Source organism: Mustelus asterias, unplaced genomic scaffold (assembly GCF_964213995.1).
Source record: "Mustelus asterias unplaced genomic scaffold, sMusAst1.hap1.1 HAP1_SCAFFOLD_42, whole genome shotgun sequence".
NCBI classification, from domain to species: Eukaryota; Metazoa; Chordata; class Chondrichthyes; order Carcharhiniformes; family Triakidae; genus Mustelus; species Mustelus asterias.
The window spans coordinates 1,191,012-1,218,637 of NW_027590119.1; the positions used below are offsets into that span (position 1 = coordinate 1,191,012).

Below are 27,626 nucleotides of genomic sequence, written 5' to 3' on the forward strand. Positions count from 1 at the left end.
ACATGCAAACACCTTTATTTAACATTAATCTATGAAAGTTTTAACCCTTCTGTACACAGAAACACCGAATTAAACTAACTTAAATCTATACCTTATTTCTAATATCCAATAATACAAATATAGATTACTAAATCTACTGCTTGACAGAGAGAAACTAAAGAAAGATGAGTTTAAGCTTGGGAAAATTGTTAGACACAGTTTGAGCCAGTGGAAGGGAGGGAAACAGCAGAGGCAGCTGATCAGGTTGTCTCCATTTTAGTGACAAAGGAGCTCCATGAGCTCCTCAGACTTGTTGTTATCGGTGAGGATGGAGGAGAGAGGGAGAACCCTTCAAAAGGAACGAAAACAGAAAATGCTGGGACGGTAGGTTTTGTCTGTATGGTGCGCAAGAAACAATACTGTTCACTGTATCCCAATACATGCAACAATAATAAATCAAACAAAAAATCAGATCAAAATAAGGTACTGTAGATACTGGAAATCGAACCTCAAAACTGAGTGAATCTCTTCCCAAACTCAGAGCTGGTGAATAGCCTCTCCCCAGTGTGAACTCGCTGGTGGACAGTGAGTTGAAATGATTCCCTGAACCCCATCTCACAGTAAAAGCAGCTGAATGGTCTCTCATCAGTGTGAACACATTGATGACACATCAGTTTTCCATAGCTTTTATCGCAGTTCTCACAGTCTGGGCATTTAAAAGGTCTCTCCCCAGTGTGAAGCGGGGATGGTTGGAGGGGAGATTATAGAGTGAATCCCTTCCAAAAGTGTCCTGGACCAGAACCCATAAATTATGTTCGGAAGCCAGATTAGATCCAAACAAAGTTTTCTATTTTGGCATAAATGTGAGGATCGGAGGCTTCACTCCAGGAGTAATTCCACTGACAAATTAGGAATCTTTCATGGTCAAACAAACTTTATTTAATAACAGCTTAAATATAATTCCAAAAAATGAAGCAGCTTAACTATTAACAGTTGAACAATATTTAACAGTGAAAGGAAACAACTTTAATTTTTAATTTAGCACAATTTCAGTTCCAAATATGCAACATTCCTCAGAGATGTAGATCCCACTTCAGTTACAGTTAGAGACCATAAATATACTTGCTATAATGAGTATAGACTGTCCTGAAGCTTTCAGAGAGAAGACAAGTCTTAGAGCAGCCTGTAGAAACCCTCCATCTTCAAACAGTCCCCGGTGTGCTTCCAGCTCTGACAGGTATCTGAAACTCTCCTCACAGTCTGTACATTTTCATGGTTTCTCCCTAATTTTAAATCCAATCACAATAGTTCGTTGTGAATTCGCTGGTGCGTCAGAAGATTCGATGAGGTAACGTATCCCTTCCCACACTGCAAGCAGGTGAATGGCCTCTCCCCAGTGTGAACCCGCTGATGTATTGCTAGTTTAGACGACTGATTGAATCCCTTCTCACACACAGAGCAGATGAATGGCCTCTCCTCTGTGTGGATTCGCTCATGTGTTGCTAGGTTGGATGAGTGATTGAAGCCTTTCCCACACACAGAGCAGATGAATGGTTTCTCCCCAGTGTGAACTCGCTGGTGTGTCAGCAGAGTTGATGACCGACTGAATCCTTTCCCACACACAGAGCAGGTGAATGGCCTCTCCCCAGTGTGAATTCGCTGGTGTGTGAACAAGGTGGCTGACTGAGCAAATCCCTTTCCACACTGGGAACAGGTGAATGGCCTCTCCCCAGTGTGAACTCGCTGGTGTTTCAACAAAGTAGATGAGTCAGCAAATCCCTTCCCACACTGGGAGCAAGTGAATGGCCTCTCCTGAGTGTGAGTTCGCTGGTGTATCAGCAGAGTGGATGAGTGAGAAAATCCCTTCCCACATTCAGAGCAGCTGAACGGTTTCTCCCCAGTGTGAACACGCTGGTGTATTGCTAGGTTGGATGACTGATTGAATCCCTTCCCACATTGGGAGCAGGTGAACGGCCTCTCCTCAGCATGAGTCCTCTGGTGTATATGTAAGCTGGATAACTGAGTGAATCCCTTCCCACACTGGGAGCAGGTGAATGGCTTCTCCCCAGTGTGACTGCGTCGATGAGTTTCCAGCAGGGATGGGTAATTGAATTCCTTCCCACAATCCTCACACTTCCATGCCATCTCCCTGTTGTGACTGCAATTATGTTCCCAAAGGCCAGATGATTGGTTGAAGTCTTGTCCACAAACAGAACACATGTACAGTTTCTCCCCACTGTGAGTGGTGCTTTTTTCTTCCAATTTCAAAATACAATGATATTCAGGTTACAATAAATTGACTGACTCCATCAGGTTCTGATATCATGTTTTGTTTCAGTTTCTCAACTGCAAATCTTCCTCTTGTAAACCCCTGTGAAATTGATTTAAAACAGAAAAAAGTGAGTGAGAAAGAACCCACAAAAACACAACGGTGGGTTGTGAAATTGAGCTGAATGCATCTGGTAATTTGTGGAGCTGCCGTGAGGAAAGCTGCTGGATTGTCACACAAACCCAACTGGTTCGCTGATGTCCTTCAGGGAATGAAACCTGCCACACAGCCTGGGTCTACACAGGACTTTGGGAGGAGATAGAGAGAAGTAGGAGTGGCTGAGGTGAAGGCAAGGGATTTTATACATCTACAACTTGACAAGAACTTTGACAGAATCTCACAAACCCTCAACTCCACCAAGATAGCAGATGGATATAAACACCATCACCTCTGAGTTCCTCCAACCCACACACCATCCTGACTTATCTGACTTCCAGTACTAAACGAACAGAAATTTCTTTCATATAAATACTGGGAAGACTGAACCCACTGTCTTCAGTCCCCTCTCCAAGCTCCACTTGCTCGCCAACAACTCTATCCCTCTTCCTGGCAACATGTCTGACCTGAACCAGGCTGTTCACAACCCTGGTGAAATATTTCACCCCAAGATGAGCTTCCAGCCACACATCCACATCATCATCACTATTTCCATCTCAGTGACATCGCCCGACTCCACCCCAGTCTCAGCTCATCTGGAATTCTCATCCATTCCATTCTGATGTGAAACTCAGGGGAATGGGAATATAGAGAGGGAATGGGACTGGCTGAATTGCTCCAAAGAGGGTTGGCATGGATTTGAGTTGCCAAATGGATTCCTTTTGTGTTGTAATGTCTCCATCAGTGGAAATAGGTAACGTTGACACAGTGCCTTTTATATATCAAGACGTGAAATAGGGATTCATAAATAACATAGCACGTATCATATAACTACATTAAACATATCTCTGTCCCAGGCGAATTTACTGTTCATTCAAACAGCCTTCTCCTGGGAAAACTCCCCCTTTAATTGTGAACATTAGGTAAGAGGCTATCCTATTCTCCAGATAAATAAATGCGACAACCTGAGGGAGCCAAAAGATGTCAATATCTTTGAGAGAGAAAGAAAAAGATACCTGGGCCTAATCCTGCTAATTCCGATGTTCGTCTGTAATCGTTCCAGAGTCTGCAGCCTCCCTGGATTCACTTCCTTTCCCTTCAGTTGCTGCAAGTCCCCAATTTCCCCCAGAATGAGAAAAGAAATGGAAAGGGGGAAACATTGATTTCCTCCCAGATGTTACACAGGCGGAAGTTTCACTCTGAAAATCATCAACAAACTTCCGCATTGTGACGTCAATGGAGGCCTGCCTATATCAGCCAATATGAACCAGTCTGCACCGCAGTGACATCTTCGGGTTCCAGTGCCCTGCGGAGACGGGAGCCCCGCCCCCACCCATTGTTCCCCTCCCCCTACACCTCCTCCAGCCAAGGTTTCCAGGCAACCGGCTGGCGGCTCCGGCCAGAGTGAGAAGCCGCTCGGTGATCTCCCCCTCCCCCCTCTCTCTCCGGCGGCTGCGGCTCCAAAAAGAGATCGAGAGCGACCGCTGGCGGCAGCCGCACTGCGCCTGCTCCGGACAGCTCGGCTCAGCAGCACTCTCTGCGCCTGCTCCGGACAGCTCGGCTCAGCAGCGCTCTCTGCGCCTGCTCCGGACAGCTCGGCTCAGCAGCGCTCTCTGCGCCTGCTCCGGACAGCTCGGCTCAGCAGCGCTCTCTGCGCCTGCGCGCTGGTCTGCCAGCTGAGGGAGTGGGGGAGGGGACTTTGCAAAATCTCTTCCCATCATTTTCTTCCAAGTCCCGCAGTTTGATTTGAAACAGAACAGCTTCTGTTTGTAGCTTCACCACAGACTCAAACTTCACCACAGACTCAAACTTCACACACAGACTCAAACTTCACACACAGACTCAAACTTCACACACAGACTCAAACCTCCTCCTCTGGACAACATCTGTGAGGAAAACACTTTCTTTCTCCCCCTGGGAAATGCAGAGACAGAGAAATTCTCTGGAACTGGAATTAGAGCCAAATATACTGAGGGGGAAATGTTTGTGATTTTGTGGAACCTGTTTTTATTGTCTGAGCTTTTTAAAGTGTAATTTATCTTGTCTATTCAAATACTGTTTATCTCTTTGCATGATTTAGTGATGCTGGTTTTAGATTGATTTGTAAAGTATTTTTTTCAATGTGTAATCTTGTCCTTCAGTATTCCATTAGAACTTTCTGGAAATTTGTTTACCTTTTAGATTAGTAACAACAGAGATATATCTTGTGTTCAAATATTTGGTATATTTATGTTTCGGTAATAAGATTCATTGTTTTATTCTTGTAATATAGCATGTAGTTACGTTATATAGTTCCAGTCAAAGAGACATTACAATTCAGAAAGATTGCTTTTAAAATCTGGAGTAAATATAGTTTTCTCAAATCCCTTTCCCATCATCTCTCTAATTAAGAAATGCGGCACTGTATACCACATGTTTTTAGTCCAGTTATATTCAGAATTATCTGTTCTGAATTTCTGTCCAGGTGATGATTTTTGTCAACTTCTTTTACAGGATAATGGAGGGAAGGATTTACAGATTGGAATCTCAAAGGAAACGTCAAGTGAAGAATTAACAGAATTGTCCGATTATTGGGACCAGAATATTATCGGCATTTGACTCCAGGAGAAATGTTTCTCTCTTCTATCTGCTTCAAAAGATTTTAAACATTGGTGTAACACATACACACACACCAACCGCAACTAGTCAGCAAACCTGAGAGATACAAGGACACTGGCACCATGGAGAAACTGTGGAAATGTGGACATTGTGGGAAGGGATTCAGATTCCCATCGTAGCTGGAAATTCATCGGCGCAGTCACACTGGGGAGAGACCATTCACCTGCATCAAGTGTGCAAAGGGATTTACTAATTCATCCGACTTAATGACACACCAGCGGGTTCACACAGGGGAGAGGCCGTTCATCTGTTCGCAGTGTGGAAAGGGATTCTCTCGCTCCTCCAACCTCTGGATACACCAGCGAATTCACAGTGGGGAGAGGCCATTTACCTGCTCCAAGTGTGTGATGAGTTTCAGTCGGTTATCTCAGTTGCAGACACACAAGCGAGTTCACACTGGGGAGAGGCCATTCACCTGCTCTGAATGTGGAAAGGGATTCTCTCTCTCCTACAACCTACAGATACACCAGCGAGTTCACACTGGGGAGAGACCGTTCACCTGCTCTGAGTGTGGGAAAGGGATTCTCTCTCTCGTGCAACCTAGCGAGTTCAAACCAGGGAGAGACCGTTCACCTGCTCTGAGTGTGGGAAAGCTTTCGCTACTTCATCTGACCTGCTGAGACACGAGCAAGTTCACACAGGGGAGAGGCCATTCAGCTGTCTAGAGTGTGAGATGAGATTTAATCGATTATCTCACTTGCAGACACACCAGCGAGTTCACAATAGGGAGAGGCTGTTCAGCTGAGTGAGAAAGCATTCATTGATTCATCCAACCTTCTGACACACCAGTGTCTTCATGCTGGGGAGAGACCATTCACTGGGTCTGTGCAGGATGGCATTCACTCAGTTATCCAATCTGTCCAGATACCAGTGAGTCTACAAGTGATGACAGGGACTGGATTCTGCTGTTATTGCTGCTGTTATTCACATCCAGAACTGAACCATGTTCACTCTGACAGTTTTATTTTTATTCAGTGTGGGACATGGATGTCTTTCCGACTGGGAGGAGACCGGAGCACCGGAGGAAACCCATGCAGACACGGGGAGAACATGCAAACTCCACACAGACAGTGACCCAAGCCAAGAATCAAACCCGAGTCCCTGGCGCTGTGAGGCAGCAGTGCTCACCATAATATGATCGTAAACTAATAATAATAGAAATGTGCTGAATTAGAAAACCATAAAAAATGGTCCGCCAATCACTTCAGTCTCCACAGTTGCACGGTTTTTCCCTAATGTGATTGAGAACGGAGTTGTTTCCTTCCATGTACAAAATTCTCTGCTGTTCAGATAATCTGATGCTTTGTGCAAGTTTCCTGACCCCAAATCCTCCTCTTCTCAAACCAACTATATTCACACCTAAACAGAGCTGAAGTTATTTTTCAATTCAGCAGAAACAGACCCAAAGGAACATGGTTTAGTCTGAATATGCTCAACAGGAAAATACAATCACAATAGTTCCTTGTGAATTCGCTGGTGTCTCAGAAGAGTGGATGAGGTAACATATCCCTTCCCACACCGGGAGCAAGTGAATGGCCTCTCCCCTTTGTGAATTCGCTGGTATATTGCTAGGCTGGATGAGTCAATGAATCTCTTGCCACACACACAGTAGGTAAAAGGCCTCTCTCCAGTGTGAACTCGCTGGTGTACTGCTAGTTTGGACTATTAAATCCCTTCCCACGCTGGAGCAGGTGAATGGCCTCCTCTTTGTGAGTTCGCCAGTGTATTGCTAGGTTGGATGAATCAGCGAATCTCTTCTCACACTGGGTGCAGGTGAATGGCTTCTTCGCGGTGTGAACCCGCTGGTGTGTCAGTAGACTGGATGACCAACTGAATCCCTTCCTACACAAGAGCAGTTGAATGGCCTCGTCCCAGTGTGAATTTGCTGGTGTCTCAGCAGAGTAGATGAGTGAGCAAATCCCTTCCCACACTGGGGACAGATGAATGGCCTCTCCCCAGTGTGACTGCGTCAATGAGTTTCCAGCAGGGATGGGTAATTGAATTCCTTCCTTGGTTGAATTTAAAATACAGATGGAGCGTGAGAAGGTAAAATCCAAAACCAGTGTCTTGTACTTAAACTAAGGAGACTATAAAGGGATGAAGGAGGAGTTGGCTCAGGTAGACTGGGACAAAAACTTTATGGTGGGACAATTGAGGAACATAGAACATTACAGCGCAGAACAGGCCCTTCGGCCCACGATGTTGCACCGACCAGTTAAAAAAAAAAACTGTGACCCTCCAACCTAAACCAATTTCTTTTCGTCCATGAACCTATCTACGGATCTCTTAAACGCCCCCAAACTAGGTGCATTTACAACTGATGCTGGCAGGGCATTCCAATCCCTCACCACCCTCTGGGTAAAGAACCTACCCCTGACATCGGTTCTATAACTACCCCCCCTCAATTTAAAGCCATGCCCCCTCGTGCTGGATTTCTCCATCAGAGGAAAAAGGCTATCACTATCCACCCTATCTAAACCTCTAATCATCTTATATGTTTCAATAAGATCCCCTCTTAGCCGCCGCCTTTCCAGCGAAAACAATCCCAAATCCCTCAGCCTCTCCTCATAGGATCTCCCCTCCATACCAGGCAACATCCTGGTAAACCTCCTCTGCACCCTCTCCAAAGCCTCCACATCCTTCCTGTAATGTGGGGACCAGAACTGCACACAGTACTCCAAGTGCGGCCGCACCAGAGTTGTGTACAGTTGCAACATAACGCTACGACTCCTAAATTCAATCCCCCTACCAATAAACGCCAAGACACCATATGCCTTCTTAACAACCTTATCTACTTGATTCCCAACTTTCAGGGATCTATGCACACATACACCTAGATCCCTCTGCTCCTCCACACTATTCAAAGACCTCCCGTTAGCCCTATACTCAACACATCTGTTATTCCTACCAAAGTGAATTACCTCACACTTCTCCGCATTAAACTCCATCCGCCACCTCTCGGCCCAACTTTGCAACCTGTCTAAGTCTTCCTGCAAACTACGACACCCTTCCTCACTGTCTACCACACCACCGACTTTGGTGTCATCAGCAAATTTGCTAATCCACCCAACTATACCCTCATCCAGATCATTAATAAATATTACAAACAGCAGTGGCCCCAAAACAGATCCCTGAGGTACACCACTTGTAACCGCACTCCATGATGAATATTTACTATCAACCACCACCCTCTGTTTCCTATCCGCTAGCCAATTCCTGATCCAATTTCCTAGATCACCCCCAATCCCATACATCTGCATTTTCTGTAGAAGCCTACCATGGTGAACCTTATCAAACAGAGGAGGATTTTCAAAGCAATCTTTCACAGTGCTCAGCAAAAGTATATACCAGTGATAAAGAAGAAAAAGAGATAATCAGCCACTGATATCTGAGGAAATAAAGGAGGTATCAAATTGAAAGAAAATGCAGACAAAGTGGCAAAGATAAGTGGGAACCGAGAGGATCGGGAAATCTTTAAAGGTCAGCAGAAAGCCACGAAAAATGCTACAAAGAAAGGCAAGATGGATTATGAGAGTAAACTAGCTCAGAACATAAAAACAGAAAGCAAAAGTTTCGACAAATATATAAAACGAAAAAGAGTGGCGAAAGTAAACATTGGTCCTTTAGAGGACGAGAAGGGGGATGTAATAACTGGAAATGAGAAAATGGCTGGGGCATCGAACAGGTATTTTGTGTCAATCTTCACAGTGGAAGACACAAATAACATGCCAAAAATTGATGACAGGAAGGCTATGGCAGGTGAGAACCTAGAAACTCTCATTATCACGAAAGAGGTAGTGTTGAGCAAGTTAATGGGGCGAAAGGTAGACAAGTCTCCTGGCCCTGATGAAATGCATCCCAGGGGACTAAAAGTGATGGCGGAAGAAATAGCAAATGCACTAGTGGTAATTTACCAAAATTCGCTGGACTCTGGGGTGGTTCCCGCAGATTGGAATACAGCAAATGTGACACCACTGTTTAAAAAAGCAGGTAGACAAAAGGCAGGTATCTATAGGCTGGTTAGCTTAACTTCTGTAGTAGGGAAAATGCTTGAATCTATCATCAAGGAAGAAATAGCGAGACATCTGGATATAAATTGTCCCATTGGTAAGACGTAGCCTGGGTTCATGAACGGCAGGTCATGTTTGACTAATTTGGTGGAATTCTTTGAGAACATTACGTGCACAGTGGACAATGGGGAACCTGTGGATGTGGTGTATCTGGATTTCCAGAAGGCATTTGACAAGGTGCCGCACCAAAGACTGCTGCATAAGATAAAGGTGCACAGTGTTACGGGTAATGTATTAGCATGGATAGAGGATTGGTTAACTAACAGAAAGCAAAGAGTGGGGGTAAATGGGTGTTTTTCTGGTTGGCGATCAGTGACTAGTGATGTGCCTCAGGGATCAGTGTTGGGACCGCAATTGTTTACGATTTACTTCGATGATTTGGAGTTGGGGACCAAGTGTCGGGTGTCAAAATTCGCAGGTGACACTAAGAGCAAAGTGTGCAGAGGACGCTGAAAGTCTGCAAAGGGATATAGATAATCTAAGTAAGTGGGCGAGGGTCTGGCAGATGGAGTACAATATTGGTAAATGTGAGGTCATCCATTTTGGTAGGAATAACAGCAAAATGGACTATTATTTAAATGGTAAAAATTTGCAGCATGCTGCTGTGCAGAGGGACAGGGGTGTCCTTGTGCAGGAATCTCAAGGAGTTGGTTTGCAGGTGCAGCAGGTAATTAAGAAGGCAAATGGAATTTTGTTCTTCATTGCGAGAGGGATGGAGTTTAAAAACAGCGAGGTTATGTTGCAGCTGTCTAAGGTGCTGGTGAGGCCACACCTGGAGTACTGTGTACTGTTTTGGTCACCTTACTTGAGAAAGGATATACTGGCTCTGGAGGGGGTGCAGAGGAGATTCACTGAGTTGAGTTGAGAGGGTTGGCTTATGAGGAGAAACTGAGTAGACCGGGGCTATACTCATTGGAATTCAGAAGAATGAGGGGAGATCTTATAGAAACATATAAGATTATGAAGGGAATAGATAAGACAGAAGCAGGGAAGTTGTTTCCACTGGCGGGTGAAACTAGAACTAGGGGGCATAGCCTCAAAATAAGGGGAAGCAGATTTAGGACTGAGTTGAGGAGGAACTTCTTCACACAAAGGGTTGTGAATCTGTGGAATTCCCTGCCCAGTGAAGCAGTTGAGGGTACCTCATTGAATGTTTTGAAGGCAAGGATAGATAAATTATTGAACAGTAAAGGAATTAAGGGCTATGGTGAGCGGGCGGGTAAGTGGAGCTGAGTCCACAAAAAGATCAGCCATGAGGGCTCGAGGGGCCAGATAGAATCATAGAAACCCTACAGTGCAGAAAGAGGCCATCTGGCCCATCGAGTCTGCACCAACCACAATCCCACCCAGGCTCTACCCCCATATCCCTACACATTTACCCGCTAATCCCTCTGACCTACGCATCTCAGGACACTAAGGGGCAATTTTAACATGGCCAATCAACCTAACCCGCACATTTTTGGACTGTGTGACATAAGAACATAAGAAATAGGAGCAGGAGTAGGCCATCTAGCCCCTCGAGCCTGCCCCGCCATTCAATAAGATCATGGATGATCTGAAGTGGATCAGTTCCACTTACCCGCCTGATCCCCATAACCCCTAATTCCCTTACCGATCAGGAATCCATCTATCCGTGATTTAAACCTATTCAACGAGGTAGCCTCCACCACTTCAGTGGGCAGAGAATTCCAGAGATTCACCACCCTCTGAGAGAAGAAGTTCCTCCTCAACTCTGTCCTAAACTGACCCCCCGTTATTTTGAGGCTGTGCCCTCTAGTTCTAGCTTCCTTTCTAAGTGGAAAGTATCTCTCCACCTCTACCCTATCCAGCCCCTTCATTATCTTATAGGTCTCTATAAGATCCCCCCTCAGCCTTCTAAATTCCAACGAGTACAAACCCAATCTGCTCAGTCTCTCCTCATAATCAACACCCCTCATCTCTGCTATCAACCTGGTGAACCTTCTCTGCACTCCCTCCAAGGCCAATATATCCTTCCGCAAATAAGGGGACCAATACTGCACACAGTATTCCAGCTGCGGCCTCACCAATGCCTTGTACAGATGCAGCAAGACATCTCTGCTTTTATATTCTATCCCCCTAGAGATATAGGCCAACATCCCATTTGCCTTCTTGATCACCTGTTGCACCTGCAGGCTGGGTTTTTGCATCTCATGCACAAGGACCCCCAGGTCTCTCTGCACAGCAGCATGTTGTAATTTCTTTCCATTTAGATAATAATCCAATTTGCTATTATTTCTTCCAAAGTGAATAACCTCACATTTATCAACATCCCGAAACTGGAGTATCTGGAGGAAACCCACGCAGACATGAGGAGAATGTGCAAACTCCACACAGATAGTGACCCAAGCCGGGAATTGAACCCAGGTCCCTGGAGCAGTGAAGCAGCAGTGCTAACCACTGTGCTACCGTGCTGCCCCTACTCCTGCTCCTAGTTCTTATGTTCTTCCCACAATCCCCACATTTCCATGGCATCTCCCTCTGACTGCAAATTATGTTCCAAAAGGCCAGATGATTGGTTGAAGACTAAGACCTAAGACTTACCTGGATAGTAACATGAGCAGCCTGGGAATGGAGGGATACAAACGATTGGTCTAGTTGGACCAAGGAGCGGCACAGGCTTGGAGGGCCGAAGGGCCTGTTTCCTGTGCTGTACTGTTCTTTGTTCTTTGAAGCTTTCACCACACCTGGCGAAACCTCTGACGAACCTGACTAAAACTGAGGATAAAGTATTGGTGTCTGTAAGGGCTAAAACAATACCCTTGGCTTCCTTGTAGATCTGTGGCACCAAGTTCAAGACTCCTTCATGAATCATCCTCTTGGCCTCCAGCCTGTCAACTGTCCATGAGAATCTTATATGTTTCAGAATGTTCACTGCTCATTCTTCCAAACCTAATGAGTATAGGTGCAACCTTTCCCCAAAAGACGAGTTGGATTCTGCAGCATCACTTCCCCAAAACTGGAGAATCCCCCCCCCGAGGTCAAAGGACCTTTGTGTGGTCCACCCCCCGGCCTGCTACGATTCCTGTGGTGGGTGAAGACAACACCTTCATCTTAGGAATGGGCGTGGTGAACTTTCTCTGAACTCATTCCAATGAAAGAATATCATTCCATAAGTAGGGAGACCAGAACCGTACACAGTATTCCAGCTGCTATCTCAGCAATGTCCTGTGTAGGTGCAGCAAGTTCCCTTTTTCAAACTCCACCCCCTTGCAGTAAAGTCCAACACTCCATTTGCCTTCTTCTTTACTTGCTGTACCTTCATCCTATTTTTTCACGATTCATGTACAAGGACACCCAGATTCCTCTCTACGGCAGTATCCTTCAGTTTCTGTACATTTATACATTTTTTTGCTTCTCTATTCTTCCTGCCAAAGAGGAAAAGCTCCCACTTTCCCGCACTATACTCCATCTGCCATTTTTCTGTCCATTCAGGTAACTTATCTGTGTCCCTTACAGATTTTTTGTAATAACCTCACAACTTGCTTTTCTACCTATCTTTGTATCATCAATTCTGGCTTCATCCAAGTCATTGATCAAGGTGGCTGTTTTTCTCTCTCTCAGTTGTGGGTGATATTTGTCCCTATTCTCCTGGAAATTGAATGAATCTTGTTCCAAACTGGGTTCAATATCAGACATTTCAGGGAGTCAGGAATCATTCACCCCTGAACCTACACTGGTAAAACCCCAGGCAGTTCCTCAGTAAGGGTGTTTCTGGTTCCTCACCATATATTAGTCAGGATACTGAAACCCAGCATTTTTACAGTCCACTCCTGGAGGCCCCACTCCCTGAGCCGACAACATTCAGCAGTGTCAGTGCTGAAGTTTCACCGTGGGAGTGATTCCCAGAGTAACTGTCAATCAGATCACCATTGATGTCCAGGTTTGTGTATTTTTAGTTATCCTGATGTCTAACACACACACATCAATAAAACAGGGAATTCCTGCAAACAAACTGCAGCTTCTTCTCTATCTGGAGATCCAATATTTGTTGAATAATTGTCCCAGCGGTTAACAGGCTCCTGTGAACTCATCCAACTCGTATTTTAATACTGACTTTAACAAATATATTTTAAATAGGTTTATTTTAAATGAGTTAAAACCAGCCTTAAAATGGTAGATATAGTATAATAACCATAGTAATTTTCAGACTGGAAACTTTAACCTGCTGTTTCACTTTGATTTCGGAGCAGATCCCAGTTTTACACCAATCTCTGATTCATGTATCCAGCATTCACCGTCATTCTAAAAACAGAAGTTGCTGCAAAATCTCAGTAAGTCTGACAGTATCTGTAAAGACAGGAACAGTTAATGTTTCCAGTTGAATGTGACTCTTCTTCAGTGTCAAAACATTAGCTCTGTTTCTCTCTCCAGAGAGTCAGACCTGCTGAGTTTTTACAGCACTTCTTGTTTTTATTTACGAGTTCAGGACTCAGACAAGACAATCCACAATACAAATCTTACAACTGGGCCAGGGTTTATTAACATCAGCAGAAACAGACACCAATGAAAATGGTTGGGACCTCGATGTGATTAACAGCAAAATTCAGTCCTTGCAGTCACTCGTGAACATGATGGTGTTTCAGCAGGTGAGGTGACTGAGTGAATCCCTTCCCACACACGGAGCAGGTGAATGGCCTGTCCCCAGTGTGAATTCGCTGGTGCTTTACCAGGTTGGATGATTGACTGAATCCCTTGCCACAATCAGAGCAGGTGAATGGTCTCTCCCCAGTGTGAACTCGCTGGTGCCTCCGCAGGCTGGATGAACAAGTGAATCCCTCCCCACACTGAGAGCAGCTGAATGGTCTCTCCCCAGTGTGAACTCGCTGGTGTTTCCGCAGGCTGGATAACTGAGTGAATCCCTTCCCACAATGAGAGCAGCTGAATGGCCTCTCCCCCGTGTGAACTCGCTGGTGTGTCTGCAGGTGGGATGACCGAGTGAATCCCTTCCCACACTGAGGACATGTAAATGGCCTCTCCACCGTGTGAACTCGCTGGTGCCTCCGCAGGTGGGATGAACAAGTGAATCCCTTCCCACACTGAGAGCAGGTGAACGGCCTCTCCCCAGTGTGAACTCGCTGGTGTGTCTGCAGGCTGGATAAATGACTGAATCCCTTCCCACACTGAGAGCAGGTGAACGGTCTCTCCCCAGTGTGAACACGCTGGTGTGACTGCAGGCTGAATGACTGAGTGAATCCCTCCCCACACTGAGAGCAGGTGAATGGTCTCTCCCCAGTGTGGCTGCGCCGATGAGCATCCAGCAGAGAGGGGGCTCTGTATCTCTTCCCACAGTCCACACATTTCCATGGTTTCTCCATGGTGCAGGTGTCCTTGGGTGGACAATCAGTTGACGCCTTGTCCACACACAGAACACGAGTACAGGCTCTCCCCGCTGTGAATGGTGTGATATTTATTCAGGCTGTGTAACTGGTTAAAGCTCTTTAGTCCGTGCACTGGAAGACTCTCACTCGAGTGTGGCAGTGTGTTGGTGCTTTTCCAGTCACACTGATGGTCGAACTCTTTTCAAATCGACAAACTGGACAATCATTTCTCCTTCTGGATTCAATGGCCGATGATATTCAGCTCCCAAGGAATATAACTCTGTCAGATCTGACGTGATGTATGAGATTTCGGTCTGTGATTCCTCTTTCAATATCCTGTAAAATGAGTTTACAAAAGTCATCACTGTCAGTACAGGATAGAAATTCAGAACAGACAATTCTAGTTTCTATGGAACATTCTTTCCTCTCTCATTGCCCAAAGCTGTAAATCTCCATCCCACACACTCTCCCTCCATTCTCACTCTGCTGTATCTAATATTCACCCTCCCAATTCTCCTGAAGGTGCTGATTGAGGCCGATTGACAGATCCATGCTCACTGCTTCCTGTCCTGGACCCAGGGACCATAACAAATAGGAGCTGCAGTCGGCCATTTGGCTCATCGAGTCTTTTAAACTATTCAATGAGATAATTCGTTCATCGACCACAGCATTATTCTCCCCACACTAAACCCATATCCCTGGATATCTTCAATATCTAGAAACCAATCAATCTAACTCTTGAAAATAGTTGATGTCTGAGGCTTCACTGTCCTCAGGGGTTGAGAATTCCAAAGCTTTACCACATTCTTGAGTGAAGAAATCCCCCACATATTAGCTTTTGCTCCATCTTCTTGTCTGTTCCCCATAACCCTTGACACCCTTGTCAGTCAAAGATCTGTCTAACTGGAATATATTCAATGATCCTCAGCCTCCACTGGTCCCTGTGGAAGAGAAATCCAAAAGACTCATAACCCTCTGAGGGAAGAGACGTCTGGAAATATATAACGTAGCTACAGTTCCATATTACAAGATATTCAGAATGGTTGAGATATTTGCCTGTGATTCCTCATTCAAAATCCTGTGAAATGAGTTTGCAAAAGTCAGCACAGTCAGTATAGGATAGAAATTCAGAACAGACAATTCTAGTTTCTATGGAACATTCTTTCCTACTTCATTCCCAAAAAGTTATAAATCTCCATCCATATCTATGGATTCCATTTAAAAATGAAAGTGGATGGGCATTTGAAGGAAATAAACTTTCAGGAGAATGGGGATATAGAGTGGGAATGGGACTGGAATGTTATACAGAGAGTCAGCATGGACTCGAGTTACCAAATGGATTCCTTCTGTGCTGTAATGACTTTATGACTGGAAATGTATAACATCGCTACAGCATTATATTACAATGCAAGAAATAATAATAAATATATTTTATTACAGAAACATAAATAATATATTTAATCTGGGTACCATATAATAACACGAGACATATCTCTGTCCTATATTAATTTACTGTCCCCTTAAATGTCAGCCATCTCCTGCCCTTTAATTGTGAACATTTGGAAAGAGACCATCCTTTTAGACAGAAAGAAGATTAACGTTTCAGGGTGGGCAGAATGAATTACAGGGAATAAAAATGTCTCAGATTTTGTTGGTCAATATAAGCTCAGAAGTGGAAGGGAAATGATCTCCAGTGGAAGAGAAACAATTCCTGAACATTGTAAGACTAAGCTGGTAAATCAGCAGTGAATAGAGTTGTGAAGTGGTAAAAACCTCATCAAGACATAGCTTGCTGAAATAATAGTTAAAATACACCCATTATAAGAGGCAGAGGAAGGTAGACAATGGCAGAGAGCTGATCAGGAAGGGCAGAGGTGAAACAGAGAAATGGATGGCCATTTAAAAATTCATAAAAAGCATGGTTAGCGAGTTTGCAGACGATACTGAATTCGGAGGTATCGCCGATAGTGAAGAAGGTTATCAAATATTACAGGGGGATGTTGATCAGTTGATCAGTTAGAGAAGTGGGCTGATGATTGGCAAATGGATTTCAGTACAGATAATACAGAGTACAGAGGCACAACCTCAGGCTAAAGGGACGATCCTTTAAAACAGAGACAAGGAGGAATTTCTTCAGCCAGAGAGTGGTGAATTTGTGGAACTCTTTGCCACAGAAGGCTGTGGAGGCCAGGTCATTGACTGTCTTTAAGACAGAGATAGATCGGTTCTTGATTAATAAGGGGATCAGGGGTTATGGGAAAAAGGCAGGAGAATGAGGATGAGAAAAATATCAGCCATGATTGAATGGCGGAGCAGACTCAATGGGCCAAGTGGCCTAATTCTGCTCCTATGTCTTATGGTCTTGAGTGTGAGTGTTGCATTTTGCAAAGTCAAACCAGGGTAGGACTTACACTGTGAATGGTAAGGCCCTGGGGAGTGTTGAGGAACAGAGGAACCCAGGGGTACAAGTACATAGTTCGTTGAAAGTGGCGTCACAGGTAGACAGAATGGTGAAGAAGGCATTTCGCACACTGGCCTTCATCAGTCAGGGCACTGAGTATAGGAGTTGGGACATTCTGTTATAGTTGTATGAGTCGTTGGTGAGGCTGCACTTGGAGTATTGTGTACAGTTTTTGTAACCCTGTCATAGGAAAGACATTGATAAACTGGAAAGAGTGCAAAGAAGATTTATGAGGATGTTGCCGGGACTAATGGGTCTGAGTGGTCATGAGAGGTTGGACAGGCGATGGTTGTATTCCTTCAAACATAGGAGAATATGGGGGTGACCATATTGAGGTGTATTAAATAATGAGGGGCATAGATAGGATGAACCCACATTGTCTTTTTGCCAGGGTAGGGGAATTGAAAACTAGAGGGCATAGGTTTAAGATGAGAGGGGAAAGATTAAAAGGGGCCTCAGAGGCAACTTTTTCATGCAGAGGGTGGTGTGTACATGGAATGAGCTGCCAGAGAAAGTGGTTGAGGCAGGTTCAAACAGCAGGTTTAAACATTTAAAAAGCATTTGGATAAGTACATGAATTGGAAAAGATTAGAGGGATATGAGCCAAACATGGGCAATTGGGACTAGCTGGGAGGGCACCATGGTTGGCATGGATCAGTTGGGCCCAAGGGCCTGTTTCCGTGCTGTATTGCTCTATGACTCTATGTGTTGGCTGCGTCAGCATCTATTGCCCATAACTCATTGTCCTTGAACTGAGTGGCTTGCATTGCTGGGAGATGTAGTAATTCCCTTCTTCAAAGGACATTATTAAATTGGATGGATTTTTACAACAATTGTCATCAATGGACTTCTAATTCTAGATTTTTACTGAATTCAAATTTCAACATTTGCCACTGTGAGATTCGAACCCAGGGTTCACAGTGCATTGCCCTGGATCCCTGTATTACTAATCCAATAACACTATCACTGCACCATTGCCTCCTCATCCATGGTAAAGGAGTCATAATAGTCCGAGATCCATGGAATCAGAGCATGCTCTGAATTTAAATTAATGCTCACTAACACTCACCCCAAAACCATTTCACTGTTTTCACATTTTAAAATCTGCTGCAGCTGAAAAGATCTCGGAGAGATTGGTGTCCGGGAAAAATGTTGCAATCTTCAAATCTTGTCCCTGTAAATGAGGAAAGTTATCGGTGTAATTCAAGGTTAGAAATTCAAGACAGACAAACATTTATTTTGGTCTGAGTTTGCTGTGAGTACATCTTTCCCTTCTAACCCCCTGTAAAAGAAGTTTCCAAAATCCATCAGCATCTGTCCAGAACAGAAATTCAAAACATTCACTCCTCCTTTAACCTGGCACAGAATTACTTTAGCTGGGACAAAATTGCAGTGGAGCCGTTCAGAGAAGATCCAGTTGGTTGATTCCTGAAATGAGGAGCTTTATATTTCAGGTTGAGCAGCTTGGGCCTCTACTCTTTGGAGTTTAGAAGACTGAGAAGTAATCTTAATGAAACATCTGGGAATTTAAGGGCGGCATGGTGACTAGCACTGCTGCCTCACAGCGCCAGGGTCCCAGGTTCAATTCCGGCCTTGGGTCACTGTCTGGATGGAGATTGCACATTCTCCCCATGTCTGCGTGGGTTTCCTCCGGGTGCTCTGGTTTCCTCCCACAGTCCAAAGATGTGTGGTTTAGGTGGATTGGCCATGCTAAATTGACCCTAGTGTCAGGGGGATTAGCAGGATAAATGCATGGGGTTGTGGGGATGGGGCCTGGGTGGGATTGTGGTCAATACAGACTCGATGGGCACGGTAGCACAGTGGTTAGGGGCGGCACGGTAGCACAGTGGTTAGGGGCGGCACGGTAGCACAGTGGTTAGGGCAGCACGGTAGCACAGTGGTTAGCACTGCTGTTTCACAGCTCCAGGGTCCTGGGTTCGATTCCCGGCTCAGGTCACTGTCTGTGTGGAGTTTGCACATTGTCTGCGTGGGTTTCCTCCGGGTGCTCCGGTTTCCTCCCACAGTCCAAAGATGTGCGGGTTAGGTTGATTGGCCAGGTTAAAAATTGCCCCTTAGAGTCCTGGGATGCGTAGGTTAGAGGGATTAGCGGGTAAATTAGCGGGTAAAAAAAAAAAGGGATTAGCGGGTAGGGCCTGGGTGGGATTGTGGTCGGTGCAGACTCGATGGGCCGAATGGCCTCCTTCTGCACTGTAGGGTTTCTATGATTTCTATGATTCTATGAATGGCCTCCTTCTGCACTGTAGGGATTCTATGATTCATATGATATAAGGTGCTTGACAAGGTAGATGCTGAGAGGATGTTTCCTCTGGTGTGGGAATCAAGTAAAAATAAAGGATCTCAAATTTAAGATGAAGAGAGATCTTTTCTCTCAGCGGGTTGTTGATCTTTGGAACTCTGTCTTCACCAGTGAGGATTGGAGGCAGGTCATTGAATATATTCAAAGCTGAAGTTTTGATCCACAAGAAAGTCAAGGGTATGGACGGGGTGGGGGAGCAAAGTAGACATGATCTTATTGAATGATGCAGCAGGCTCGATGGGCCGAATGACGGGCTCCTGTTCCGAATTCTTATTCCGATGTGCTTGGATAGCTGCGCATGCGCCCTGCTCCCTATTGTCCCTCTGAAGACAGAGGTTCTGAACCAGCCCCTGAAACCACGCCCATTGTGACCCGTCACAGACAGCAGCGCATGCGCTCCGTCTCCGCTAAAATAAGATGGTGGCCGATAACCGGGGCCTGTTCCCGAGATAAAAGCCTGGGAGCTGTAAACCAGGGGCCTGCAGTGTCTTATTCGGGCCGTGCGGCCTACAGCGGATGTTTGTGAAGCCATAACTCTCCCCCTACCCCGACTCCCGGCTCCATTTCTCCCGCAGCCCCACCGACTCACCCACTGAAAAAAGCGTCTCCCGCACTCACAGGGCTACGAGCAAAGTGACACTGCGCACGCTCCAGATATAGCACTGCGCACGCTCCAGATATAGCACTGCGCCTGCGCAATGGGCTCCTGTGGAATGAATAGGACACTTTCCCACCCGCAGGGGCACCTGGGAATTAATGGCGTCATTATCAAAGACAATAATAGAAAATTATCTTGTGCAATTAAGATCAATTAATTTTTAAAAATGTATTTCTCGGAATTTGCGCGCTGCCATTCTCTATTTCTAAAATTGATTTCAACCAGTGGTCTCCTGTGAGAATACCCCTACTTTTTAAAACTTTTCTCTCTGCTCTCCTGAAGATGCTCATACTGGTTGGGTAAATCCCACAGAGACTGATTTCTTTCACTTTCTTTCTCCTGATGCTGAATATTCTGTTTTATGGAATGATACATCACAGATGGGAACAATTTGGCCCATCCTGCCCAACCTCTTTAAGATCTATCCAATTAATTCCACAGCCCTGCTGGCAGAGTCAGAACAATATATATTTTCTGCAGCACTGCAGCAGGTGAATGGAAAAGGTTTTCCAGTTGTATATTTCTCAGACACACTCACCTCTGGAAAGATCAATTGGCCTGTGTACTAGGCATATATTAACGTTCCACTTAAAATTAAAACAGAAAATTTAAAAAGCAGTTACCAGGGCCGGATTTATTGTCAAACTGATGATGCCGTTAGAAATGAGCCAGCTATCCAAGAAGTCACTCAAAGTATTGAATCAAACAAAATTGATCAAAGATTCAGATAAAACATTCTGTTTTCTAACATGGTGCTGTGATTTTATGTGATGGTTTCAATGTTCTCACAATTACCTGGTGTGGTCTGGGTTTATTTTATACTCATTCCCATCACTGTCCATGAAACACATTACATGCACTCTGATTCTCCATCCCATCAGAGACAATTCAATCACTGACCGGAAATTAGGGTTTTTAACAACAGCTCTGACAACCGAGAATGCACCGTGAGGCAAAATTAACCCTAGCTGACAAATTCCAGACAGTGAACATTATCTCCCAGACCCAAGTATAAACCAGTAAACATTATCCCCCCAAGATCCGAATATAAAACAGTGAACATTATTCCCCCAGACCCGAATATAAAAGAGTGAACATTATCCCCCCCAGACCCGAATATAAAACAGTGAATATTATCCCCCCCAGACTCGAATATAAAACAGTGAATATTATCCCCCAGACCTGAATATAAAAGTGAACATTATCCCCCAGACCTGAATATAAAACAGTGAACATTATCCCCAGACCCGAATATAAAATAGTGAACATTATCCCCCAGATCCGAATATAAAATAGTGAGCATTATCCCCCCCACACTTGAATACAAAATTGTCCTGATGGATTCAGACAGCATTATCACAATATTCCAAATGTGTTTTTTCCAGGAATAGATTCAGCGGCTGCATCACTGAAGACCAGAGATACTCTCCTCAAACTCGGCTCATGTGAGGAATCCCTCCAATGAGGCTCAGGAATGCTACAACCAGAGTCACGTGACCACCAAGTGTGTAACTGAACAAACTACCGCAACGTTGAAGATGTGTTTCAGTGTGAAATGATTTGCTTCACCTGTTGCTTCAGATTTGAGACGAAATGTCCCTTTCTGGGGTAATTTGACCTTGACCCAGGCACTTTTCAGATCTGAAAGTGATGGCCTTTAGCACAATCACAAGGCTGCACAATACAGAATGAACACTAATCTGTTTCATTCTGCGACTATGCAGTGGTTACATGAGTGATACCTTCCACTAATTAGCTGCTAGCATCAGTCCAAAAAGGCATTCAGCCTCCCACACTAGTAAGCAAGGCTGGGTATGAATATCTTTCACAACACCAGGTTAAAGTCCAACAGGTTTATTTGATAGCAAAAGCCACTCGCTTTTGACGAAAGCTCGGACCAATAGGAAGAGGGGGCGGGGCTGCAGGACCGAGCATAAGCAGCTGGTCCTCCGACCAATCAGACTAAATGACGGGCACCCCTCAGCCTGGAGCTCCCTCTGTCTGCGCGTGCGCTCGGCCGCACACTGTCAAGATGGCGATCGTTCACCCCGGCCTGAATCGGGGAAAATGCCCGAGCAGCTGTCAACGGTTCAAATACCGAATCCGAGCTTCCTATTGGGGACTTGCGGCCAAACGGAACTTTTATGAAGCCTCCAAGTCCGCCCACCCACCGGCTCCATCACTCATTCCTGGTTTACCCGGTGTTATCGCCCGGACTGAATATTTCCTCAACCGCGCATGCTCCAGATCACCACAGTGCAACTCGCCCTCAGCCCCGCCCCTCATTCACTCCGATTGGTTGGAGGACCAGCTGCTCTCGCTCGGTCCTCCAGCCCTGCCCCTCATTCACTCTAGTTGGAGGACGAGCCGCTCTCCCTGGTCCTCCAGCCCCGCCCCCTCATTCACTCCGGTTGGAGGACGAGCTGCTCTCGCTTGGTCCTCCAGCCCCGCCCCTTATTCACTCCGATTGGTTGGAGGACTCGCCGCTCTCCCTGGTCCTCCGGCCCCTCCCCCTCATTCACTCTGAATGTTTTGTCATCTCCCAAAACACAAAACCATCTTTCCCAGAACTCCATCTTTGAATTCTCCAATCAGGTTTCTGCCTTGCCACATTACTGAAACAGCCCTTGTCAAATCTCCACTGACATCCTATGAGACTGCGACCTATCTCATCCTCGACCTATTGGCAGCCTTTGACATGGTCGCCCACATCATCCTGCTCCATCCCTCTCCACTGTCGTCCAGCTGGATGGGGCTGCTCTCTCCTGGTTCTATATGGGTGGCACGGTGGCGAGCACTGCTGCCACAAGCGCCAGGGTACGATTCTCAGCTTGGGCCACTGTCTGTGCAGAGTCTGCACATTCTCCCCTTGTCTGCATGGGTTTCCTCCAGATGTTCTGGTTTCCTCCACAGTCCAAAAGATGTGCTGGTTAGCATTGAGAATGCTAAATTCCTCCACAGCGTACCCGAACAGGCGCAGGAATGTGTCGACGAGGGGATTTTCATAGTAACTTCATTGCAGGGCCGCAAGTCACTAATAAATAAACATTAAACTTTAAAACTATTCTTCTGTTTTTAATTAGAGTCAGAGAATCACTTGTAATATCTTCCCTTCAGATTCCCACACTTACCTCTGGTGTCTCCAGAGGCTCCAGCCTTGGCCTCTTATTTCTCATCAACATATTCCCATCAATGACATCATCTGAAAACAGTGTCAGTTCTCACATTTACTGTGTTAAAGAGACAATATAAATGTAGGGTGTTGTTATTGTCTGATAATGATAGGTCAGGAATATCACAAACATTTTAAATGTTCATTCCACATTTCCATTTATTCTCAAAGTCTCAGTCAGGAACAGATCCCAATTTAACACCAATCTCTGACTTCACATCACATTTCCAATATTCACCATTGTTCTTCCTGACTCTAAACCCAGTTGTAAAGGAGTTTCTGTTCTCCCTCCAGGACCACTGAATCATGGAAGAGCATGGCTGGGACATATTTCTTACACACCTCAGGTTACACAGCCACATGTTCAGTCCTGGATGTCTCTAAAAGCAGCAATGACAAACTCCAAATTCTACAATAATTTGTGAACTCGCTGGTGTCTCAGAAGGTCGGATAACTGAATGAATCCCTTCTCACACTCAGAGCAAGTGAATGGCCTCTCTCCAGTATGAACTCGTTGGTGTCTCTGAAGAGTAGATGACTGAGCAAAGCTGTTCCGACACACAGAACAGGTGAATGGCCTCTCCCCAGTGTGAACTCGTTGGTGTACCAGAAGGTCGGACAACTGACTGAATCCCTTCCCACACTCAGAGCAGGTAAATGGCCTCTCCCCAGTGTGAACTCGCTGATGTCTCAGAAGTTGGGATGACTGAATGAATCCTTTACCACACACAGAGCAGAGGAATGGTCTCTCCCCAGTGTGAACTTGCTGATGTGTCAGAAGGTGGGATGACCGATTGAATCTCTTCCCACACACAGAGCAGAAGAACGGCCTCTTCCCAGTGTGAACAAGCTGATGTGCTACCAGATGCTTCTTGCTTTTAAACGTCTTCTCACAATCAGAGCATTTAAAAGGTCTCTGATCACTGTGTACAAGTTGATGGTCAGTGAGGTGGGATGACTGAGTGAATCGCTTCCCACAGACAGAGCAGGTGAATGGTGGCTCATCAGTGTGACAATGATAACGTTTTCTCAGCTTTGGGTAATTGAAGCCCTTCCCACAGTCCCCACATTTCCACAGTTTCTCCATGATGCCAGTGTCCTTGTGACTCTCCAGGTTGGACAATCAGTTGAAACCTTGTCCAAACTGTATGGTTTCTCCTTGCTGTGAATGCTGTGATGTTTTATCAGGCTGTATAACTGGTTAAAGCTCTTTCCACAGTCAGTTCACTGGAACACTCTCACTCGGTGCTTTTCCAGTCAATTGTTTCAAAACTTCCAGTTTGAAATCCTCAGACAGAACAAAGAAACATTTCTCATTCCACATTCAAAGGTCCACAATATTCAAGCGCTGATGAATCAAGTGAGTAGATGTTGGATGTCATATTTGGTTTGATGTTCTTGTTTGGAATTCCTCCCTTTCTCATAGCCTGTAAAAGGAGTTTATAAAATTAATCCTCGGAAGTACAGGACAGAAATTCTGAATAGACAATTCTGATTCTGTGGAACATCTTTTCCTCACTTGTTCACTTATGGGCTGAAGGATCTCTTTCTGTGCTGTGTGACTCTATGACAGCAAGTCCAGTTAGCCCCAAGACCTCAGTGCCTGCTCACCCACATTGATTCCCAGTCACAACAAAAGCAGAAAATGCTGGAAACTCTCAGCAGGTCTAACAGCATCTGTGGACAGAGAATAGAGCCATCTTTTCGAGTCAGGATGACCCTTCATCAGATTTCAGCATCTGCAGTACTTTGCCATGATTTCCAGTCAAGCGGAATCTTGATTTTGAAATTATCATTCTTATTTTCAAATACCAGACGCATTGATAGCTGAAATCTTTTCCCACACACAGAACAGCTTCTTTACACATTCAAAGGTCAATGATCTTGATGAATCGACTGAATCTAGATGCAATGTTTTGAATTGTGAATTCTCTCTTTTGCGTATCCTGTAAATGCATTACTGTCAGCCTAGGGTAGCAATCCACCATTTTCGGTTTTTATTTCAGATTTCTAGCACCCTCAGTATTTTGCTTTTAACATAGAAATGCATAAAGTTCTCTCCTGCTACTGGTATTGCCCCCTATAAAGCTGGCAGCGTCCTTACCGGAACATTGCCCCTTATAAAGATGGCGATCGGCGAGCCAGGCCCCACACCGAGAGAACTACCGAACAATCCTCTCGGTCCAAATGGGGGACCGTTAGATTTTTACTCGAACTTTGCGACCCGAGTCCGGTGTTAATGAAATCTCTCCACCCACCGGCTCTGTTCCCCACCCACACTGGGTGTTTTATTTCACCCGTTGCGAAAGCCACACCTCCTCTCCCCTCCAGTCACCCGTTGCGAAAGCCACCCCCCCCCCTCTCCCCTCCAGTCACTCCTTGTCCTCCCTCCCTCCGGGGAGAGCACACCCTCCACAGGCCGGACGGCAGGCAGGCAGGCCAGACGGCAGGCAGGCAGGTCAGACGGCAGGCAGGCAGGTCAGATTTTGCCTGCGTTCAACTCATAGCCTTTTATGTCTTGCAGACCATGCCATAGTCGGCTGGAGTCCATGTGGATAGCCTGGGACTCTAGCTTGGTCCGGTACTGTCTTTTGGCATCTTTGATGGATCACATCTGGCTATCTTATATCGATGATGTGGAGATGCTGGCGTTGGACTGGAGTAGGCACGGTAAGGAGTCTCACAACATCAAGTTAAAGTGCAACAGGTTGATTTGGTAGCACAAGCTTTCGGAGTGTCACTCTTTCTTCACCTGAAGGAGTGACACTCCAAAAGCTTGTGCAACCAAATAAACCTGTTGCACTTTAACCTGCTGTTGTGAGACTTCTTACTGTCTTGTATAGGTCAGAGTCACCTGACATGAACGCCTCAGATCTGGACTTCAGCAGACAGTGGCTCTCCCTGTTCATCCATGGTTTCCAGTTGGGAAACACGTGGATTTGCTTCTTTGGCACACAGTCTTCTACACGCTTACTAATGAGTCAGTTATTGTAGTGGTGTACTCATTCAGGCTGGTCGCAGTTTTTAAATACTATTCAGTCTATTGGCGCTAAGCAGTCCAGTAGGAGATCATCCGATTCCTCAGACCAGCATTGCACGACGTTCTTTGACAGATTCTTCTATTTCAGATTTTGCTTTTAAGCAGGAGAGCACAGCCGTGATTTGCCAAGGTGTGGGCTGGCGATAGAGTGGTAGGCATGTTTGATATTTGTATAGCAGTGGTCTAGGATGTTTGGGCCTCTGATGGAACAGGAGATGTGTTGCTGGTATCTTAGTAGAACGCCCTTGAGCTTGGTCTGATTGAAGTTTCAGCTAAGATGAACAAGGCCTCAGGAGGTTTCGTCTCAAGACTATTTGTGATAGTGTATATTTCGTCCAGCGTGGTCTTCACGTCTGCGTGGGGTGGGAAGTAAACTGCTGTCAGGCTAAGAGGTGAACTCCCATGGAAGGTAATAGGGGTGGCATTTTAGCATCAGGTATTCTAGGTCCCGGGGTCCAATGTAATGATAATACACTCAGTATCTAGTGCACCATAACCAAAGTTTGGGTCTCATTTGATAGCGAGTGAGTCATGGTCTATTGATATAATAGATTCCAATTCTGTTATGTGTCACTCTGCCACTAACGATTTGACAATAACCTGCCTGTTATTCCAATTTTGCTGTATTTTACAACTGCAGCTCCTGGGGCTGATTGGAATCTGGTGTAATAATCACAAAGGTCGGTTCCAGTGTCTCTGAGGTCATTTTGCCTGCAAGTAATCTGACGTTAAGGGAGACAAGAGGCCCAACAAACATTTGTTTGTAATAGGAGGACAAGGTGTAAGTGGGCAATGATATTTTGAGGTTTCTGTGTTATGCCGAGTGTCACTGGGAGGTGAGTGGTAAAATAGGGATGCAGACATCATGGCAGAGGCATGTGTTACTGACTCTGCTTGACTGAGAGCTGTTAGACTCAAGGGGAGAATAATGAGGACATGGGGAATTCCAGGGATTTCTGATATCTGAGGTGTATCTGTTCGAGGAACTGAAAATAATCAGTTCCTTCTCATGGTTATCTGCAATTCTTAAGTTACACAGTCACATGGGAAACAGACCTGACAGCTCATCAAACCCAATGTTTTGCTCTTCTGTTTGAGACACATTGTGATTGAAAAGATCAAATGTTAACACCTCAGGAGAGAAACATTCAGAATGTCACAAAGATGAATGAATTGTCCAATTAATCCCATTCACCATAACTCTTGTCAATTTACCCTCTGCAGGTATTTATCCAATTCCCTTTGAAATTTACTATCAAACCTGATTCTAGCACCTGTCAGTTTGCATTCCAGATTAAATCAAATTGTGTAAAAACTTATCCTCATCACCCCCTCCAGTAATGTTGTCAATTATGTTAAATCTCTGTGTCCTCTGCTTAGAGACCCTCCTGCACCTGGGAAACAGTTTCTTCCTATTGACAGACCCTCCAATATCTGGGAAATAGATTCTCCCCATCGACAGACCTTCCTGCACCTGAGAAATAGATTCTCTCCATCGAAAGACCCT

At 45.3% G+C, this 27,626-nt stretch overlaps 5 protein-coding genes across 7 annotated transcripts in view; 1 reads left to right on the forward strand and 4 right to left on the reverse strand.

The window, feature by feature from the left end:
* The window catches only part of LOC144482803 (uncharacterized), a 327,339-nt gene that overhangs the window by 187,711 nt on the left and 112,002 nt on the right, over window positions 1–27,626 (reverse strand). The gene's annotated exons all lie outside the window — the stretch shown is intronic.
* LOC144482781 (ER membrane protein complex subunit 4-like) overlaps window positions 1–27,626 on the forward strand; it is a 174,157-nt gene that overhangs the window by 10,166 nt on the left and 136,365 nt on the right. The gene's annotated exons all lie outside the window — the stretch shown is intronic.
* Window positions 1–27,626, reverse strand: part of LOC144482778 (uncharacterized) — a 298,466-nt gene continuing 270,840 nt past the window's right edge. Inside the window, exons 1-2 of one of the 2 annotated variants that reach the window (XM_078201632.1) lie at window positions 3,421–3,850; window positions 1–2,350 (exon numbers count right to left, since the gene is read on the reverse strand). In XM_078201632.1, the coding sequence (XP_078057758.1) occupies window positions 1,279–2,199 (921 nt within the window). In that variant the 5' untranslated portion in view covers window positions 2,200–2,350; window positions 3,421–3,850 and the 3' untranslated portion in view covers window positions 1–1,278. Of the gene's footprint in view, window positions 2,351–3,420; window positions 3,851–27,626 lie in introns of those variants that run through there. The other variant, XM_078201631.1, reaches the window with a different exon arrangement.
* LOC144482712 (uncharacterized) overlaps window positions 489–27,626 on the reverse strand; it is a 210,368-nt gene continuing 183,230 nt past the window's right edge. Inside the window, exon 7 of the mRNA XM_078201554.1 lies at window positions 489–685. Within this exon, the coding sequence (XP_078057680.1) occupies window positions 489–685 (197 nt within the window). The remainder of the gene's footprint in view (window positions 686–27,626) is intronic.
* On the reverse strand, window positions 2,261–23,441 carry LOC144482698 (uncharacterized). The gene is made up of 4 exons (XM_078201538.1): window positions 23,422–23,441; window positions 13,724–14,391; window positions 6,909–7,030; window positions 2,261–2,350 (listed from the first exon to the last, which is right to left on the reverse strand). The coding sequence occupies exons 1-4, from the start codon at window positions 23,439–23,441 to the stop codon at window positions 2,261–2,263; spliced, it is 900 nt and encodes a 299-aa protein (XP_078057664.1).

Excerpts from the sequence above, each read along its gene's own strand:
- LOC144482698 (XM_078201538.1), bottom strand. The coding sequence starts at position 23,441 with ATGTGGCTGTGTAACCTGAG. Across the intron at positions 14,392-23,421 it reads ATGTGGCTGTGTAACCTGAG|CCACACTGGGGAGAGACCAT; the intron begins GTGTGTAAGAAA and ends TCATCGGCGCAG. Across the intron at positions 7,031-13,723 it reads TCACCTGCTGAAACACCATC|GCAGTCACACTGGGGAGAGG; the intron begins ATGTTCACGAGT and ends AAACTCATTGAC.